The 20,388-nt window shown below is 38.2% G+C and overlaps 3 protein-coding genes across 3 annotated transcripts; 2 read left to right on the top strand and 1 right to left on the bottom strand.

Moving 5' to 3' along the window:
- Nucleotides 1–454: 454 nt before the first annotated feature.
- LOC125592695 lies at nt 455–2,146 on the top strand. The gene is made up of 2 exons (XM_048768056.1): nt 455–1,312; nt 1,385–2,146. Exons 1-2 carry the CDS (start codon nt 455–457, stop codon nt 2,144–2,146), a joined length of 1,620 nt encoding a protein of 539 aa, XP_048624013.1.
- Nucleotides 2,147–12,916: 10,770 nt separating this feature from the next.
- LOC106416477 (glyoxylase I 4-like) lies at nt 12,917–14,263 on the top strand. The gene is made up of 4 exons (XM_013857371.3): nt 12,917–13,173; nt 13,409–13,571; nt 13,649–13,936; nt 14,024–14,263. Exons 1-4 carry the CDS (start codon nt 13,126–13,128, stop codon nt 14,110–14,112), a joined length of 588 nt encoding a protein of 195 aa, XP_013712825.1. The 5' UTR covers nt 12,917–13,125; the 3' UTR covers nt 14,113–14,263.
- A 655-nt stretch (nt 14,264–14,918) lies between these two features.
- On the bottom strand, nt 14,919–20,301 carry LOC106416769 (U-box domain-containing protein 34-like). Its single transcript, XM_013857677.3, has 9 exons — nt 19,745–20,301; nt 19,534–19,655; nt 19,347–19,462; nt 18,772–18,908; nt 18,381–18,700; nt 18,171–18,278; nt 17,655–18,083; nt 15,723–16,472; nt 14,919–15,457 (listed from the first exon to the last, which is right to left on the bottom strand). Exons 1-9 carry the CDS (start codon nt 19,941–19,943, stop codon nt 15,242–15,244), a joined length of 2,397 nt encoding a protein of 798 aa, XP_013713131.1. The 5' UTR covers nt 19,944–20,301; the 3' UTR covers nt 14,919–15,241.
- Nucleotides 20,302–20,388: the final 87 nt, after the last annotated feature.

Below are 20,388 nucleotides of genomic sequence, written 5' to 3'. Positions count from 1 at the left end.
GCGACCAGTCCGATCACTCGGACGGAGGTGCCGACGTCCATCCGAGAAGAACGCGAAGCCAATCGGCTCGGCAGGACGCGTCGTTCGAAAAGTCCATGACAGAGGAAGAAGAAAACCTCTATTGGTTAGAGCAGGAAGAACTGGCCAAGAATCAGGCTCGGATCCACCGCAGCCAACGCCGACAGGCTCGCAAGGCTGCTAAAAATCCACATGAGATCCATGATCTCCGCGAGTACATCGGAAAAACTGCAGCAGAATCAAGGCGGTAGAGTCGCAGATTCACCACGCGACAAGCGTTGCACCCGAGATCGACAGACTTCTCGAGGAAGCGCGGAAAACTCCGTTCACTGCCCGGATCACGGAAACTAACATATCAGATCCTGGGTAGATCAAAATTCCCGTCTACGATGGCACCACCGACCCAAAGGTGCATCTGCAGTCTTTCCAGATCGCGATGGGAAGGTGCAAACTCAAGGAACGCGAACGGGATGCTGGCTACTGCCTCCTCTTCGTCGAAAACCTCAAAGGAGCCGCATTCGAATGGTTTTCTCATCTGAAACGAAACTCCATTGGAAGTTTCCGTCAGCTCGCCTCAGAGTTTCTCAAACAATATTCCATGTTCATGGACGGGGAAACCTCAGACATCGACCTTTGGAGTCTATTTCAAAGAGAAGGCGAACCACTCCGCGAACTCATGAACATGTTCAAGCTGGTAATGGCAAGAGTCACAGGAATCAGCGATAAAGTGGCAGTCGACGCTTTGCGGAAAACTCTTTGTTACAGGTCGAAACTCCGGCAATGGATATTCCTTGAAAAACCGAGAACAACCCAGGACGCTCTTCACAAGGCAACGGACTTCATCATGATGGATGAAGAGATGAAATTCCTCTCCCAGAAGTACAACCCGCAGAAGACGTCCGCAAGAAGGAAAAACCCTCGCAACAACAGGTATGTCCACCACGAGGGAAAAGATCTCCAGGGCGAGCATAATTACGCTATCAACTCCGAACAGGGAAAGACTTCCGGAAATACCTGGACCAGGAACCAGTTCAAGAATAATTCCTACTGCGAGTTCCATCAGACCAGAGGTCATTCCACTATGAACTGCAAGGTTCTCGGCGCAAGGCTTGCTGCGAAGCTCCTCGCCGGCAAAATTTCAAAGGTCACAGGCATAAAAGACCTCCTCCTGGATTCCGATCGCCCTCCCAAAACTGATAAAGATTCCCCCGAAAATGACACCCGCAAAAATCAGTCGGGCGAGAAACGCGGAAGGAGGCAGGATGACCGAGGAAACGACAGCAACCGTCGAAGGGTGAACATGATCATCGGGGGATCGTAATTCTATCGCGATTCGATCTCGTCGATCAAAGCTTATGGACGGAAGGCTGAGACGAGTTCAAGCTGGCTGGCTCGGTTCCCATCTGATGACGCCCCTAACGATAAGATCGTCTTTGAAGAGCGGGAAACCATCGGAATCGACAAACCTCACTGCGACCCATTGTTTATCGATCTGGTAATCCGAGACCTGGAAGTGGGAAGGATCCTTATCGACACGGGAAGCACAGTCAACGTCATCTTCTGTGATACCCTCCGGAGGATGAACATTGAACTTGGAGAAGTCGTCCCGGAACCAAAACCTCTCACCGGTTTCTCAGGTGCAACGTCAATGACCCTCAGATCAATCAAACTCCCAGTGGTGGCTAAAGAGGTGACAAAAATCATTGACTTCGCGGTAGTCGATAACCCGACCATCTACAATTTCATCATGGGAACTCCTTGGATCAATGCCATGAAAGCAGTACCGTCGACTTACCACCTTGGCATCAAGTTCCTAACTCCAAACGGAACAGCTGTAATCTGGGGTTGCCAGAAACAGTCTAGGCTCTGCTTCTTGGCCGAGCATAAACTACGACAAACTCGGAACACCCCCGCGGTCAACCCGAAGCGGGCTAAGAAAGCTCAAAACGCTCCCGAGAGCTCCATAAAAAGTGATCCAGAATCACCCGACCAGGCAACGACTCCAGACAGCGACATAGTCCCCGAGTCCATCGCCTTGCCAGCGGACAGCCCGACTCCTGAAACGTTCATCGATCCAAATGAAGCCCCAACGGCTGAAGTAACCGGAACGATCCCATCCAGCGAGTAGGAACACCCGCAGCAACAAGCAGAACTACGAGATGGCTTGATCCTCGAAAGAGGTACGTAGGCAGCTTGTCATATCGACAAGTTCAGCTATCCCCCTCGTTGAAAAGGGGGGGGGGTACGTATACTCGTATACTCCCACAAAGGCCGAAATATCCATGAATGTACTCGATATTTTCGAAACTTTTTCAATAAATTCTACCTTCTTCCGATCTTACGATTCACTTGCAATAAGTCACAGTAATCTAAGGTTGGCCAAAGAAACGCCCAAGATAAGGGCATACCGTCCAATCAGTCCTTGGACGAAAACTAATTACTACATAATTCACACATACTCATGGTCAAGCAAGACCGGAAAAACGCATCTTCTATAAAAACGAAGATCGTAGCCATCTCACAGCAAAAGACATATCTTCGAGAAAGCGAGACATCGTAAATATTTCTCGAAAGATATTATCCAAATAGACAGTCCGTCCGTGACTCTAAAATACAAAATGCCCGTCGATTGGCCCCGATAGACAACTCCAAAACGTTCTCTAAAAAAGAACTCGTAGTCAAACCTTTCATATAAACTAAAGGTTCTCTTACATCCGACAAGGATACCATAGCGCGTTATACAAGAAAATCCGAAATTTTGGTCATCACACCAGACGTTCTCTGGAGAGTGCTCGATTCTTCCCACACAAGTCATATAAGCCGGTGCCCAGTCAGAGACTTTAATCGGAAAGAATCAGGTAGAAATCGCCAACGGGCAAAACGAAAGCCGATTAGTCGTCGCATAGCCTTATAGCCGAAAGTAAACCTATGTCTTGCCCTAAACCCAGTCCTACTGGTTCATTAACATCTCAAGGCATGATATCGAAACTGATACGAAATCTTAAAACATGTCTCATCGTCCACATCTAAAACACTCACGTAACTTCGTAAAACTCCTAAACGTTTTTGAATACCCTCGAAAGAGCAAACGAACGGAACGAAAAATTAAGAGTTAAGATACGAAGTGAGTACTCGTGTCTTTCCCTCGACACTTGGCAGAAGTATAAACTAAAACCCATAGAATGCTAAAAGAACATTCGTTATATATAAAAAGGCCGCAGAGCGGCTGGGATTCGAAGCCACCAACGGCCAGTCCCGCATAAATAGTCAAATGACCTCGCAAGGCCATAGTGATGCGCCTCGGATCATAGACCCGGGCCAGGATGATGCGACCATGGCTGAGCCAGATGATTCTTCAACAAAGGACAAACCAGGATGGATTAATGGTGAGGATACTGATCTAAAACCAGCTGATGAGACTGAGGACGAGCTGGAACCAGCTGAAGAGAGTATGCTTGAGCTGAAACCAGCTGAAGTGATAGTAGATGAGCTGGATGAGTTGAGTGAGCTAAGTGATACTAGCTTGGAGCTGAATGAGCTAAGTGACACTGAAGATGGAGCTGGTTTAGTTGCTGGGCGAAATGAACCTTTTTCAGCCCAAAGAAAAATTCATAACAAATTCAATTTGGGTCGGTTTTACACCAAATTCGACCAGACCTTTCCTCAGTCCATTTCAAGCCCATTCTCATCAAGAATGCCAAGAGGGAGTCAGCAAGGAAGTCTTGGTCGTGCATGGGAAAAAGAATTCAACAAAAATCATTAATTTCGGTCTTTAGTCAAAGTCTTCATTTCTTGTTTCTATGTCTTGTTTTTAGCACATTCTTCTTTGGATTTCTACAACTTGTAATCCTATATATAGGGCCTAAGAACCACGAAATAAGATAAGCTTTTTCCCCTTTTATTTGAGTTTATCTCTTTGTTCTTTGTAGAACACTTCTTTGTTTCTTGGTGAGGTTATCTCCGAGTAAGCAGCCTCTAATTCGTTGGACCTGTGCGTCATATCAGGCAACGTTTAGAAATCCTTCTTTTGGTGGACTTGTGAGTCATATCAAGCACCAACTGAAGTCTGGTAGTATCATTGGGCCATCCGCAACCCATTGTGTCACCATTCAATCCATCAGTTCTCCCTTTTGGCGAGTTCATATCCCTTAAGTCCGATTGAGTGATCCTTCCCTAATTTAGGGCGTATCACATAGCACACTCAAATAACGAATGGCCACACTCGGCCTAAAACACTACACGAATTCTTGAGATAAAGGCAAAAGGAAAACAATCCCGACGACCTTCAGAGATCAAGGTCAAGAGACCCAGAAATCGAGGCTCCAAATGAGTCTGTGGACTGATCCACTTCTCCTCCCTCGTCTGAGCATCGGCTCCCGCTTCCGTCGTGTCCTCCGAAACCTCGATGGGTTCCCAAAGCTCTCGGATCCTCCCCTCGATTGGAGGAACCATCGACTCGGCCTGGGCGCACCCATCCATGAGGCCCGACATCTCAGTAACCTCGGAGAGAAAAGAGAAATCAGCGTTCTGCGACTTCCAAAGGGTACCAACCAAACCGCGGCATTCGCGGAAGTCACCCATGTAGTCTTGAGCGTCCTTGAAACTCCTCAACTCAGCATCAAACAATGTAGCTCCCCTAACTCAGCAGCAATCGTCCTCCTCCCTTTCCTCTCAGCATGAATGAGAGCTCGGGAATGGGACTCAGCCTGTCTGCACTCTCTTTCCGAAACCTCGTTCTGAAAACGGATGAATTTCCTCTCGATCTCTTCGGTCTTGAAGTGCGAAAGACGCGCCTCTCTGAAATTTCCGTCAAGCGTTGAACTAAAGACCCACATTCCCTACACGAATCAAGGGTCAAACATGGAAGGGACAAACGAAGACTCGCCAAAAAAATAATTTTTCAGAGACTAAACCTCGTTGATCAACCGAGAAACTTCCGCGACCACCTCTCTCCTCGACACTTCATCCAGTGACGCTGGAGTAGTAAAGCCGGGAGGAAGGTTGGCAAAGAAGTCGTCCGGAAGAGGAGCCTCGCTAGTTCCACACCCATCATCCGGGGTGAAACCCGTGTTCCATCCGGGTAGCGGAAGATCTTCTGAGACAAAGTTTCTGTCTTCCAGAGTGATTCCCTTGTCCTTTTGGGGCCTAACTCTCTCCCCCTGATTGGGAACAGCGTCGGGGTGTGGCTCGTCCATGTCCGATGCACGTAAAGGTCGGGAGATGCCTCGCGATCGGTAGAGCGCCACTGCATTCCGGATCCTGTCTAGGGTGAAGGAATCCCAAAAGAACGGACCATTGCGGAGAAGATCGCGCTTAGCAAACAGGTCCCTGGGAATCGCGGGGAGGACACTGTTCGCTGAAAAAAAAAAAAACTTACTCCACCTATATATAGGAAAAAATGGTACTATTCATTCTCGGACTTTCGGCAAACGATTACATCTAATTCCATCAAAACAGGTCATACCGCAAGCTAGGACCTCACACCCAGGTCCGCGGATCCTAGCTAGCTGGGGGGCTAACTGTTGGGGTCAAAACCGGTCACGACGGAATCAATGCCTGAAAGTTTCCGGAAAACCAATTCTCGATCGATCCTTGAAAACTAGACATTCCCAGAAAACGGTTAATCAAGTAAAAGACAGTTTTTCGCGGATGCGAACCGAGGAATGTCGAGAAGAGGATCAGTCTGGATGAGGTCTCGATCATAAGCGAGGACTGTCTCAACCGAGGTCACCTCGCCAATGGACGACCCGCGCCGAGGTCACCTCGCCCATGGGCGAGGACGACCCGCGCCGAGGTTACCACGCCCATGGGCGAGGACGACCCGCGCCGAGGTCACCTCACCCATGGGCGAGGACGACCCGCGCCGAAGTCACCTCGCCCATGGGCGAGGACGACCCGCGCCGAGGTCACCTCGCCCATGGGCGAGACGACCCGCGCCGAGGTCACCTCGCCCATGGGCGAGACGACCCGCGCCGAGGTCACCTCGCCCATGGGCGAGGACCGACCTCCCGTCCCGAAACCGTGCATCCTCGTCTAAGTTCCCGTAACACAATCCTCGGGCCCTTGGACGCAATACCCATGTCTCGTCTCGCTTAGGATTATCAAAGAAAGACTTCGGGAAAAGGTATAAAAAACTTAGTCGTCGAAACGGATTCCTGCCTGCCGTATAAAACGGCTATGGTTAGCTTGAACACCAGTTGCCTTAACTATACGGGGAATTGGAATCCTTTCGGAAAAACCAACGGCTGTTTCTTAGAAAAAATCGTAAAAACGTTGAAGTCCCAAAACGGCCCAAAAGGGGCCTGAACCGCGGCTAAACGGCCCACTTACGATTTTAGAACAGGATTGAGCCTAAGGCTGATATGACGGTCTATTTTTTATTCGCAGGAAAACATAAATGTCAAGTTTCCGAAGATAATCATGAAGGGTGACGAAAAATGTAAAAGCCCATCTCGCGACGAATCCGGCCCAGGAAAAGGTGCAAACCGACCTAGAGAGAGTATATAAGGAGGGCTTAAGGCGAGGAGCAAGGGGGAGCTTTCTCAGAGCAAACTTAATACTTGGAGAAATTTAGGCATTTTTTTGTTTTTACTATCGAGCTGCGACTGGACTAGGTTAGAACTTAGGTGGCTAGACTAGCGAACGTACCGACGGCTCTCGTGGCCTAGGATCTTACCTGTTGTTCACGCTCAAACGAAAATCCGGAAATAAGACCTCTTTGTTCTCTTTTCGCTCTTTTACGATTTATTACTTTCGACTCTTTCATATTGATTGTGTTGTGCGTGGTCCAGCATATAACCGAGGCCTTCAGGGAAGGCTATGTTAGCTTGGCTTTCCTCCGATTAACAAATCTCGACGGTGTGATTTCCAGTTCCCACAACGGGTTATGTGTCTCAAGTAGGAGGGAACACGGTGAGCTGGAGATCTACTCTGCATCATGTAATAGCTCTCTCTACTATAGAGGCTGAGTACATGGCTCTAACTACAAGAAAACATCTCATATATAGCATGAGAAAAACGCTATTACAAGATAGCACAGCGTTATGGCGAACGCTGTATCTTCCCCCGCAATCTTTTATGGGGCACTTTAGATATCATTTAGTTTGTGCTATGTTAAAGTACTAGTTCGATAGCGTTTTATTAGTTGTGCAATTGTATAACTTATAAATAGGGGTGTTCAGTCCGGATATCGTTTCGGTTCGGTTTTTTCAGTTTTTCGGTATTTCGGTTAGTAAAATATAACTACCATTCTAAATTCATATTTACTTCGGTTCGGTTCGGTTTATATACCGTCGGTTTTATACCAAAACATAATTATTTAGTTTGGAATCATATTATATAAATTTTAGAGTCATATTGTCATCACAGTCATTTATTAAAAAAATATTATATTTTCAAATAAAAGAACAAAAAAAATAAAAACGCTTATACCTTCAGATGAATTAATCAAATCTAGAATTAAAATCAAAGCTCAAAGTATGAAAGAAAAGTTTTTCCACTCTTCCATATTTAGTGTTCATCAAAGTCATGCTTCTTCAAGTGAAACTCTGTTCGGTTAAAAATAAGAAAAAAGTTGTGAATTTTTTTTTCTAGTTATTATCAATCAAATTTATAGCCTTCACTTCAATTTAATCAATGCTAAAAGAAATAAAAATGATTAAAAGAAGAAGACTAAGAAAATAAGAAACCTCAATTGCGATGAATTGTTATTTAATTATATTTTAAGTGTTTTCAAATTAGGATTCTTTATTACTATAGAAAAATATGGTAATAATTATTAACAAAAAAAATAATTTATGTAACAAATAGATTTTCATGTGACGTTATAAAATATGTACATATTTACATGTTTCTACTTTTGATCGGTTTTGTTCGGTTTATTCGGTTTAATCGGTTATAAACCAAACAATATCCAAATCCTACGTTTTTTATAAAATCATATCCATTCTGTATATATGGTATATAATAAAACCACACCATATTGTCTATTTCGGTTCGGTTCGGTTCGGTACGGTTCGGTTTTACCATATTTATAATAGCAGATAATAATTGCTATTATAGCCTTATTAAAATATAAAAAATGCATTTAAAAATATTTTTAAAATTTATATATCGAAATTGTTTACATATTTATGACCGGTATATAAACTAAACCAAACTAAACCAAATTTTTTTTTTCAAAAAAAATAAACCTACACAAAATTCTATACCTAGCGTTCTATCTCCTTAGGCCACACCACACTACGACGGACCCCGTCACAACGAGTACTCCAACTTCACCGTCTTCTAGTAACACATCCGAGTTTGGACCTTCTCCACTCTAAACCTAATGTCTCTGAGGCTAACGACCCACCCTTTTGCTACCTCCTCTTAGCAGCTGAAACAAGATTTAATACAAAACAGTTGATCATAATCAGTGAACTCGTTTAGTTGGATTCTATTGCATTTGATAATAAGAGACCTTCGAATTCACGTTCAATTTCTTCAAGCATACTGTCTCTTAGCAGCTGTAACAATACATCAAAATTTGTCTCAGATTAGTTATTCAAGATCTTTTGTAGCGGCTACAGGTAGGAAGGGTATGTTGAGAATCTTTGAAGTCTCGTTCCATGTCTTCCAACATCTTCTGTCTCTCAGCAGCTGAACAAGAGGCATAAAAGAACATGAGAAACAAAAAAATCATATTTTTTTAAGTATAAAATAGGAGGTTGTATACAAGCCACAAACAAAAGAACATGAACAAGAGACACAAAAGAACATGAAAACACAAAAAAACTCATAAATAGTGGTTTTAGACGTGAGCATAAATGAGGTCAAGGTCCAAAGAGTTTCTTTATAGAACTCATACTCTCACTTAAAGTTGAAAAAATAAACATGGTAATAAAGAAAAAAAATTATGAATTCATCTGAAAATGAAAGAAAATTTATTGTGTGTACAATACAAGGTAGTAAAAACTTATAGAATGCTTAAAAAGAGGATATATATGATGCTCCAGAAGTATACATAGTATTACTGCACATAAAAATTTAATTTAAAGTTCTTAAGAATGCAATTTAAAGTTCTTAAGGTATTGTATTTTTATAAGTATCAAAAGTTAAAAGGATCTACGAAAAATACATAACCCATGTATGATATGTTGTTGATTAAGAAAATGAGATACATTCGAGATTGATAAACCTGTAGTATTATAATCTCGAGGGGAAGAGTTAAAGAATCTCACTTTTTATGATAAGTCAAACATCCAGAAGATTATGTTTACACTAAAACTAAGATTGATGAATTTTTCTCAAAGTAAATCCGTAAGATTTTGAGACACTTATGTTGAGACAATAAGCAAACGAAATGATATATACATTTCAATCAGAAATAATTCTCAAAGAAGTATAAGTATTTTAGAGAAAATATCTACAGCCTCTTATATATTGTACTACACAAAGATTAGTATAATGAAGATAAATGTATAGTAAACTAGAAGTTTACATTTGGCATGAATCAGTTAGACCATTGTGGTTCATTAATAATGCAAATATATACTTAAAGGTCATATGCATAGTCATATAAGAACCAGAAGATTCTTCCGAATGATTTGACATATGTTGCTTACCCATAAGATAAAAGGGTAATATGGTTTTCACCAGCCAAAATAAGATATTGGCATAAATAACGAAGATGTTAGTGGACTGATCACCCGCTATGCATTTTTATAATATTGGTGAATTCACTTCTTAAAGTCTTTAACGACTATAGCACATTCACTGAGATAAGTGCTAAACATTTTGAGCAACAATGGTTCGCATCAAGCCAATAAATATTCACTAGTTCTCCCCATCATTGGTATAGAATCAGAAACCAATCATTTTCATCTAAGAATGTTGGATGTTGCTCCGCCACAAAGCTTCAAATGAAGATGTGTTTTCAAATGAGGTTGGAAATATATGTTGGATATAAATCTCTATTGACACTTAAGAATCCAGAGCCATCCCCGAAAAATATAAGTAAGGCTATACATGAATTCTAAAAGTGAGTTAGTACTTCCAACATAAGGGGGAGAAAATAAACAGCTGGAAAAGAAAATAAGTTGAAATGAATTATCGTTGATCCTCGGGCTAAACACAATGTGAAATAGAAGTCCAAAAGATAATTCATTTCAAAACTTACTAAAGCAGTTGCCAGACACGACCCATATAAATATAGTGATCAAGTCACATATACCAGCTGTAAATGCTCCAATAAGAATAAATGTTCTACAAGAACAATATCAAACTGCTAGTCACGCCTGCAGCGTGGTAGACAGATTGGTTCCCAAGATAAATCCTCGTAAATGAAAAGGAGCATATATTGATAATGGTCAAAACGAGGCAAAATATAGTTTTGTATGATCTCCAGAAGGGAAATTAAACATGACTGACGAAAATTCAGGTACCTGAGACAAATGAAGAGATCTCAATAAGTTATGTCATGTATGAAACAAAATGGAACCGATAAGAAAATTGACGTCGATGATATTATACATGCAAAGTAGCAGTTGATATAATAAATGAGAAAGAGGATCATGAAAGAAAGTCTATTGAAAAGTGTACACAAAGAAATGATTGGCCAAATCAGAAAGATGCAATAGACAAAGATATAAACTTCTTGTGAAATAGAGAAGTATTTGGACCAGTAGTCCATACAATAAAAGGTGTAAAACAAGTGAGATGTAAATGAACCGTTGCACACAAAGAAGGATCAATATGAAATTAATTGTGAAGAGACATAATTTCATGTGGTAGATGCAACTAGTTTCAAGTTCCTTATAGTCTGGTAATAAAGGAAGAACTTGAATGAAACAATCCACTTGAAAAATGTTAATCCCTGAAAGTATAATCTATGAAGGATTGATGATATCAAAATCATGTTCCCGGGAACTCTGCATATTCGATCGAATTGAAACAAACTATTTTATGGGATATATGAAATATTATAAGGTTAACTAATGTATCCATTTGTATTTATGAAGAGATTATAAATCAATAGAATCATGATTTGAATATAATCAAAACACCTGAAGAGTTATAGAAAAATTATGTTTTGAAAAAAAAAAACTTTTGACAATACCATATTGTTTTTATGTATTCTAAACTGGAGATCTAAAACTGAGATGTTATCATAAAGATCCTTAAAGTATTTTATTTAAGACGCTCGTATATGTTTGGTCCTGAAATACCATACGTAAGAGTGTTATTTGAGAAAATTATTAATCTTTTTCATTACTGAAAGATGTAATTTCATATGAAAAGAAAAAAAAATCATAATAGTAACTTCTATAGTTACAAATGAATAATTCGTATGTACGAGGCGAATCTCTAGACGATTGTATGTAAGAAATTTGGTTTGAAATCCAAATAGACCAATAAACTATTGTCTAAGTCAAAAAAGAATTATGGACAAGAAGTCTAAAGGCCCTAGATATCATAATAGAAATGAATAGAGTTTATTCTCTTAAGCTCAATTCTCTAAAGAGAGTTGATTGGAATGCATATCCTGAAGATATTGTTTCCAGGGAAAGAAATATGATAGTAAGTATGGTTGTACTCTTTTTCCTTATCATGGTTTTTTTTTATCCCATTGGGTTTTTCCATGACAAGGTTTTAACGAGGCAACAAAGAACATACAAAAGATAGACACCAAAGAGAATGTTACAATTTGAGAGATGAAAATCTATCATTGTTCTAAAGGTTCTATGATTACTCATTCGAGGGGGAGCTTACGTAGTTGTACTCTTTTTACTTTTACTACGGTTTTTCCCATTGAGTTTTCCATGACTAGGTTTTTAACGAGGTATTACGTAATACAAGATGAATGATCAAGGGGGAGTGTTATAAGATAAGCATTGAAATGATCATTCACTTATTTACCAAACTCAAGCACTATGATCATCCACTCATTTACCAACTCAAGCACTATCTTTCATATTTTATGTATTGTTGCTCACTATAAATACCATCACTCATCTCACTCATTTGTACACCATAAACAAGAACAAGAGTTTATAATCATAGAACTATTACATCTTCTTCTTTTTCCTTATAATAAACTCTCTCCCTTATACTAGTGTTATTTGCTTCCTACGGATATCAAATTCTACTCTTATTTAAATTTTTCGATACTATAAATTGTAAGTTATTTCTTAACAAATATCATATTGTATAATTAATAGGGTAAAAATCAATTCATATTGTATATGTGTCACAAATCTATAGATAACCAATTGACACACGGATCTGCAAAAAGATGCTGTGTAAAGTAGTGGTCACATAACAGTTTAAAGTATGTAAAAACGTCTTGTTGTTGGTTCAATATCATATAACTTACAAGACAAATTGAAAAAAAACTTACAAGACTAATAATAAGGAAAGTTATTTGAACACAATTCAATTATTTTTCTTGACTTAAAACATGTAAAGTTTCGACCAAAAAAAAAAAAACATGTAAAGTAAAGTACTGGCAAATTTGAATTTTATGTTTATCACAGAGTTTTAATATCATGTTTTCAGTAAAAAAGGTAAATTTTAGCGAAGACTAGCAAGATGTGAACTACCACTTGGACGAATGACCAAATTTCTTTACTATGTGGACTGGGCCAGGCACATCGACATACGTTTCAACCTTTTTCATTTTATTAAAACAAAGGTTTGACATCACATTTTCTACTTTATTGATTTCACAAAAAGTATAGATATTTTTCTGTGGTCGCTGAAACAAATAAATTTCAAAACACCATAGATTTTATTTTCCCATGTGATGATGGACAGACTTTTGTGTAAACAGGTGCGAAATCAGTTCACATCCATCCATCAAAGTATAGTTAAGAACTTAAGATCAACGAAATAAAAATGGAGAATCTTATTCCTTTCTTTTAATAAAGAGTGTCGACAAAAAAAAAACAGAACAAACAAATAAACACGGATGTCAAACTCTTCTCACTTAACTTTACCTTTAATCTGTGGTTCAGGTTTTTTTGTTGGGCTCTCTTTAATATTCTTGACCCCATAATAATATCCAAATCAAGAAGATGATTCTTGCTCATGTGTTGATGAGAGCGTAAAAGAAACAGACATCGAACGATGGCGTCTATTTTCAGACCTTCAGTTTCAGTTGATCTACGACCAAAGGTAACAGTTACGTTTCCTCAGTCACTTAATAGATTATTAGGTTACCAGATTTCTAGAAATAAATAGCTCTTTCATGGTTATTCTTACCTCTCTCGAGTTGGTCTTCGACGCTAGTTCTGTAAACTTTTTAGGGTCTTGCTAGAGATACTGAGTTTGAGAAGTTAAGATTGTTTGTTATCATTTAAAATCGATTGTATGTGTTGGACTAATGATGAAGGGTTTTGGTAATTGGAAGGTGACTTGCACGAATCATCACTCAACGATAGAACGATTTGACTTTCGGAAGAACAAGAATCTGAGAAAAGATAGGCTCAATGGTAGCTTGAAGGCTAATCAAGCACAAGGGTCAGCTGAAGGGATCCGTGTGGTACAAGAGAAAGAGGTTTGCAATCAAACCGGTAACTAAACCGAGTTCTCCTCAACATAGTTTTCGGATTAATGTTACAGTTGAGAATAAGACATGTTGATGCTATAGATTATGGAGTTGTTGGGGTTCACCACGTTGGTCTGCTCTGCAAGAACTTAGAACGGTCACTGGAGTTTTACCAGAACATTTTAGGACTTGAGATCAACGAGGCAAGACCACATGATAAGCTTCCGTATAGAGGAGCATGGTTATGGGTAGGTTCGGAGATGATTCATTTAATGGAGCTTCCAAATCCTGATCCGTTAACAGGCAGACCCGAGCACGGAGGCCGGGATCGACACGCTTGTATCGCAATCCGTGATGTTTCAAACCTTAAAGAGATTTTGGACAAAGCTGGTAATATATATATATATAAACATTTTGCCTCATTTCCTTCCTTGTTTTTGCTTTAAGGATGTGTTTGTTTGTTTGTTTGTGTTGTAGGGATTGAGTATACTATGAGTAGGTCAGGGAGGCCAGCGATATTCACTCGTGATCCTGACGCAAACGCTCTTGAGTTTACTCAAGTTTGATTAATGAATCTCTCTTCTTTGTAGATATAAAGTTGTAGACACTTAATACTGTTCAAGTCTCACCTTCAGATTTGTGTGTTTCATTATGTATCCTACCTCTATGGCATACATTTTCAACATAGAATTGAGAAAAAAAGCAAATCATCTGTTTGTTGGCTTAAAAAATGTAAAGCATATGCTCTCCTCGAAGTCTTTCTCCTCTTTTTTTTTTTTAAAGAATGTTAAATTAATTCAACAAAAAAAAATTGTTTACAACTAAAGTTGCTTGCTCCAGAGATGTTTTCAAAATAAATTAGCTTTACATCACAGTAGATTATCTAAAAGAGAACCATGTTGCCATGGCCTTTTGATAAGCTGAGTTTTCGCGGTGGACTCACGATGGTTCATGCTTGATATACGCTTTCGAATCTGTTTGTGATTCAGGATCGGTTCTGACATTTTGGAGGCATGTGGCTGTGTTTATGTAAAAGAAATCTTTTTACAAATTTTAGAGCCTAAATTTTTTTTTTTGGAAACCTATTCGTATGTAATATTTTTCAAAAAAATTGGGGGCACGAGGCAAATGTATCACTTAGCATGATACAGGGCCGGCTCCTGCTTGTCAATGAGCTTTATCAGAAGTTGACCCTCTCTTTCACTTCATTTGTCTTATCTTCACCTATTGTATTCTTCCAATAATAAACCTTATTAGAGGTCGCGTCTTTGATTTATGCTCACCACACCAATTTGTTAAGTTCAAAACCACAAAACATCTCTAAACTTAAACCCACACACTCAAAAGCGAACAAATAAAACAGTCCACAATCTAACTGAAATTCCACTCCAATAATGAAAACGAAGATCCATAACAAAAATGATGCTAAAAGAGTTACGATCTCATAACGATCGTACTGAAGGTCTCATGAAGACACCACAGATTTACAACATTCAGCATAAAACCTCAAAACGCAATACATAAAATCTTATATATAAAACAAAACCTATGCTCTCTTAATAGTCTTTGCTCCTCTTGTCTTCTTCCGAAAATAAACCTTATGGAACGAGAATCATACACCACACCCGATTTAAACAAGTTCAGGGTATTTAGTATATACAAATTAGATTATTAAATGCATATATATATATGTGATCAAGAGGAGCCAAGAGTAGTGGAGAGGTCTAAGCCTGAACGAGATCGCCACTCTTGTATAGCCGATTTGAGAGTATGGTTAGGTGCGAGATCGCAATGTCTGAGCCGATTTTTAGTCACGGGAGACACATTTTGATTGTTCTGAATCCAAGCTTTTATCGCTTTTCCTTCGTACGTGAATCCATCTGCTGCTATTTGTGGATCTTCCATTATTTCCTGCAATCAAAAACATTGTGTTAAAAAACCCGAACCATTAAGTATTGTGTTTGTTCAAGTGTTCTAAAAATTTGGTTTATGAGTTCGCATAGTTGGCAAATTGGATCTGAATAAATTTTTTTTTTTCAAAATAAAAAAATAGTCAGCTTTCGGAAAATCGATATAGACGTCCGCCTAAATAATAATCTTATATAAGGGTCCAACCACCTCCTAGTGATTTATTGAACATTGGTTTGTTGTGAAAGAGAGTCCACTATTTGTTTACCTTAAGAATTGGACAGTAATAATGACTTGGTGGTCGTGCTTTAGCTTGTTCAGTCTTGAGTTTACTCTTAGCAGATTCAAGAATCCGTTTGAGCGCAGGCAAGACTTGTGTATCAAGATCCGGTCTGTCTCTGCATTTGAGCTGCGAACACTGTATTGCTATACGAGCTAGTTCTTCAGCTTCAGCCAGGGGCCATTCTCTGACTGATCCATCTAACATATCACCAAAACAGCCTCTCTTCACCGCGTCCTCGGCACAGAAAAGAAGACCGTTGGGATGTCTAGCGGTTAAAAGCTGAAGAACTATGATTCCAAAAGCGTAAAGATCTGATTTCGGTCTGAATGTGCCGGTTCTTTGGTACTCAGGGTCTAGGTAGTAGAGTGTACCGACGATTGTCGAGTTTCGATAAACCGTGACACTCTCTGGTGCCTCCTCTGATATGAGTTTGGCGAGTCCAACGTCGCCTATTTTGCTAACGAAGTTTTTGTCTAAGAGAATGTTGCCTGGTTTGAGATCACGGTGGACGATGGGCTCTGGTTTTGAGTTGTGGAGGAATGCTAACCCACAAGCAGTTTCGTAGATGATTTTGAATCTGATGAACCATGGGAGAGATGGTTTACCTTTCTTGCGAGAGATGTGAGCATCTAAGCTACCGTTGTCCATGTACTCATAAACAAGGCAACCGTTATCAGGACAAGCACCGAGGAGAAGAACCACATGAGGATGTCTAAGCTGGCTTAAGACAGAGATCTGCAAAGTATATATCTGGAGAGTTAAAAAAAAACTCGTGTTGTTACTACAACATTTGTTAAATTATAATTTATCATGGGGTTCCAACTAAAAATCAACGTGGAATAAGTGGACCATAACCGTTATACATCTATACTATTAAAATAGAAATCATGATTTATTTCATGTGTGATTTTTTATTTGGATCATCCATGAAAAAATTATTAAATTTTACATAACTTAATTTTAATATATTTTAATATCTTTGGAAATACTAATAAATATCTTAAAGAAATGTCTAACAAAATCTTTCAAATATCTTTTAGAATCTTTTTAAAATATATTTTCAAAATTAGTTGATTAAAATTTTAATTATCAAAAAGTAGAATTAGAGACTAAATTTTAGTTTAGTTTTGATTGTAAAAAAATTAATAATTATATAAAATACTTTTAATAATATTTTAATGATAATAACAATTTTAAATTGATTTAATTTTCAAAATTAAATTTAAGAAGTATTTTAAAGGGTTTTTAAAAATAAATATTCATTTCTATTTCTAATTTAAAAATAAAAATTCTTATTTATTTAGCAAAAAAAATGATTTATTTCATATGTGATTTTTTAATTTAGACCACTTAGTCTCACCTTCAAATGTTTTTACTATGTAATACAACTAATTTACACCTTCTTTCATAGATGAAACATTTGATCTTTATTCATATCGTATATATAAAATTTTACTCTACTATTATTAACGTCTGTGTATTCTCTTAAGTTAAAAAACAATTCGGTTTATTATTTAAACATCAATACTAAATTGGTTTAATTAATAACTATATACCAAATTTTCTATTATGTAAGTTCAACTTAATTTAGTTTCCACTTATGTTTCAAATTTAGAATAAAACAAAAATTATGTAAATCAATATTGTTACATAATAATGTTTTCAAAATAAATTTTGTTACAAAAATAAAAAAATATAAATTTTATAATAATAATATTATACGCCACACAAATATTATTATAAATTAGATAATATATAACACAAAATTGTATTAATTTATTGATATATTGTATTGCATATTCTAAAATATTTTACTATTAAAGAAAACCCGGGTCATGATCTAGTATTAGTTAATTAGTTATCCAACTACTGACTTGGGACTTTTATTTATTAACAACATTACTTACTAGATTTTACCTCTCTTAAGAATTCTTGTTTCTTCTCGATTGTGTCAGGTCTGCGAACCTTAAGTGCTACTGGAGTGTGATCAAGGCTGCATTTGTATACTTTCCCGTATCCTCCTTCGCCTATTATTTTACTCAAAGAGAAGTTATCTGTAGCTGCAACTATCTCTTCTTTCGTGTACTTTCTGTATCGACTGTCACTCAATAAGAGCTGGTCCATGACTTGCTGTTTCTTTAAGGCCTGCTGGAGTGCATTTAGTTCGGCTAGTTTCCTATCGCAGAACTCTTTTGCTAGCACTGTTTTTGCTTCTTCGATCTCTTTCACGGCTTTTAGATGCTTTTGTTTCTCTTCTTCTGCCTCTTTTCTCAGCATTTCTTCCTTTTCCAGAGCTGATATGACCCTTTTGGTGTCTTTGATACATTCATAGGAAAGAGACTGCACCTGAGATCACCAATGTGGTTTTGGTTTAGTCTTAATAATCCAAATAAAGACAAAACACAAGTTTTATTTACAGTAACACTAGTGAACCTGTGTTTGTTTATGAACTAGCTCTTCACAAGCTTGCTTGTACATGCAAAGAGTGGTTTGTACTTGTTTTCTTAGCTGTTCTACCTCATACATAACATTTGACTGCCACTACAGGTATTTGAGATCAAAATCATAACATTTTTACATAAAATAAACCAACGGAAAAAAGTTAGTGGAATTAGCTAAATATCAAATGCTTTAGTACTTTACCTTGGGTGTATTCATGTTTGCTCCAGGATTCAACTGCATGTTACTACTGGAAACAATATTATGTCCAAGTATAGAGCGGACTCGTTCGTCATGGCCCAAACGGATACCAGTTGAAGCCTGTGCAGGAGAAAACACTCGAGAGGCTTGATGACTAGGCGGCAAAGAAACGGGCCTTCGAATCTGATTCCGGGCTGGTGATGGTGACATGTATGAAGCAGCTAAGCCTGTCTTATCCGAGCATGTACGGTTGAATGGATCTGTATGAGCTTCTCCTCTTTTGGGTGTACGGAAACTATATAATGACTCTGATGAGAGTTTCACTGCAGAAACAAGATTTATCATATTTTAAATTCACATTATATATCACTAAAAGTGAAATTATTATATATACCTGGAGATAACTGATTGGTTGATTTGGTCAGTACTCGATCTTTGGCAATAACATATACTTCACATGTTTCTGGAGCTTCTCCTAGTACCATCAATGGCATTTCTTGTCCTTTTTTCTTGCCAAAACGTCTTTCTTGTCTTTATTACAGGAGATGTTCATGCAAATATACAAACAGAGACAAACGGTAATAAAGATTTCTCATTATGAACAAGGAGGAGTTGATCAATTGCTCAAAACTGTTGGATCATTTAATACTCCATTTGGTTTTTAAAAAGTATCATTTTATCATTTTTTTTCTTGTTACATAACAATTACTTTTTTACAATTCCAATGCAATTTATACACTTAGTTTCAGCTGATATTAATTATAAAATGCATTGATCTAAAATATAAATTTACTTATCTCAAATATTATTGATTAAATCGATGTAATTAATAAAAATATAAATGCATTTCGATCATTTTTTAATGTGTGAAAATTGACAAAATTAGTCATAGGTTAGGGGATATACGGGCTTTCGGGTCCATAACCTTCTAGTCATTAGAAAAAAAGTTTTCGATTATGGAAACAATACCTTGTGAGGAAACTTGGAGAGCATGAGCCAATTACTAAACACTCAACCTCACTGTCTGATACGTACTTCAAAAGCGCCTTTGCAGGATCATCATTTTCCAGCAATAGAGTCTCAGCCTAATAACCAGTAAAAATTTCATGAGACTAAAAAGCTCAAAAATTCGTATGAATATTCTGGAGAAACTCACTTTGATTGATCCGCAGATCTTATTAAATGGCACAAAGACCTCTTCGAATTCTTTTCTCAAATCTTGTTTGTACATGGACACAACACTCTCTTCCAAGTCCTCCACTGGAATCTTCGATCCAGCTTCCAACCAAACAAAACAAAACAAAAAATTTACGTTGAAAGTTACGGTCGAAATGAATGTGAAAATGAAGTCAACGAGATGGACTTACAAGGAGATGGAATAGTGGTGACGGTAGGCATGACGTGAACTAGAACTAACCGATCAATATGGGGAAGGAGATTGTCGACGGCCCAACGAACAGCACGACGGCTAGCAGCTCCTCCAACGGTGTCGCCGATGGATCCTTTAACGGCGACGGATATGGACGAATAATCCGGAGGAGCTCCGTCGAACACGTTCGACTTCATCACCAAGAAACTTCTTTCTCGATCAAGAAGACCATTTGGTTTGGTCTTGTATTTATTGACTCGTGATAGTTGAGACAAATAATCCTTAAAACTATACAACAAAACTCAGCTGACAACTGTTATTATGTCTTTTGCCACTCCTTTCTCTTAATTTAAAGTTATATAGTATATTAAAATGATTTTTAAATTATAATTTTCATAGAAATTATTTTAGTTGCTCAAGGAAACAAAAATTATAGTAACAAATAAACCGATGGGCGGTCTATCATACACGAATCACGCCGTCACGCCCTTTCACGATTCTTCTAATCAAAAGAGACGGTGAGGGATTGAAATCTAAGGAAATGTTTTATAAAGAGGTGAGTATATTGCTTGTTATTAAGATTATGTTATGTGATGCTACCGATTATATTCTTGCTCTCAGAGTCTCAGTTTGTGTATAAAT

The sequence above is a fragment of the Brassica napus genome, chromosome C9 (genome assembly GCF_020379485.1).
Source record: "Brassica napus cultivar Da-Ae chromosome C9, Da-Ae, whole genome shotgun sequence".
Lineage (NCBI taxonomy): Eukaryota > Viridiplantae > Streptophyta > Magnoliopsida > Brassicales > Brassicaceae > Brassica > Brassica napus.
Note: the sequence above shows the minus strand (reverse complement) of the source record. Positions and strands in the feature narration are given on the sequence as shown.

Bases quoted from the DNA above. Each gene is read 5' to 3' on its own strand.
- LOC125592695 (XM_048768056.1), top strand. From the start codon at position 455: ATGGGAAGGTGCAAACTCAAGGAACGCGAACGGGATGCTGGCTACTGC. The intron at 1,313-1,384 runs GTGAACATGATC...TATGGACGGAAG, and splicing joins ACGACAGCAACCGTCGAAGG to GCTGAGACGAGTTCAAGCTG.
- LOC106416477 (XM_013857371.3), top strand. From the start codon at position 13,126: ATGGCGTCTATTTTCAGACCTTCAGTTTCAGTTGATCTACGACCAAAG. The intron at 13,572-13,648 runs GTAACTAAACCG...TTGATGCTATAG, and splicing joins AGAGGTTTGCAATCAAACCG to ATTATGGAGTTGTTGGGGTT. The intron at 13,937-14,023 runs GTAATATATATA...TTTGTGTTGTAG, and splicing joins AGAGATTTTGGACAAAGCTG to GGATTGAGTATACTATGAGT.
- LOC106416769 (XM_013857677.3), bottom strand. From the start codon at position 19,943: ATGAAGTCGAACGTGTTCGACGGAGCTCCTCCGGATTATTCGTCCATA. The intron at 18,909-19,346 runs GTATTGTTTCCA...CCTGTAATAAAG, and splicing joins TCTCCAAGTTTCCTCACAAG to ACAAGAAAGACGTTTTGGCA. The intron at 18,084-18,170 runs GTTCACTAGTGT...TGGTGATCTCAG, and splicing joins TAGTTCATAAACAAACACAG to GTGCAGTCTCTTTCCTATGA.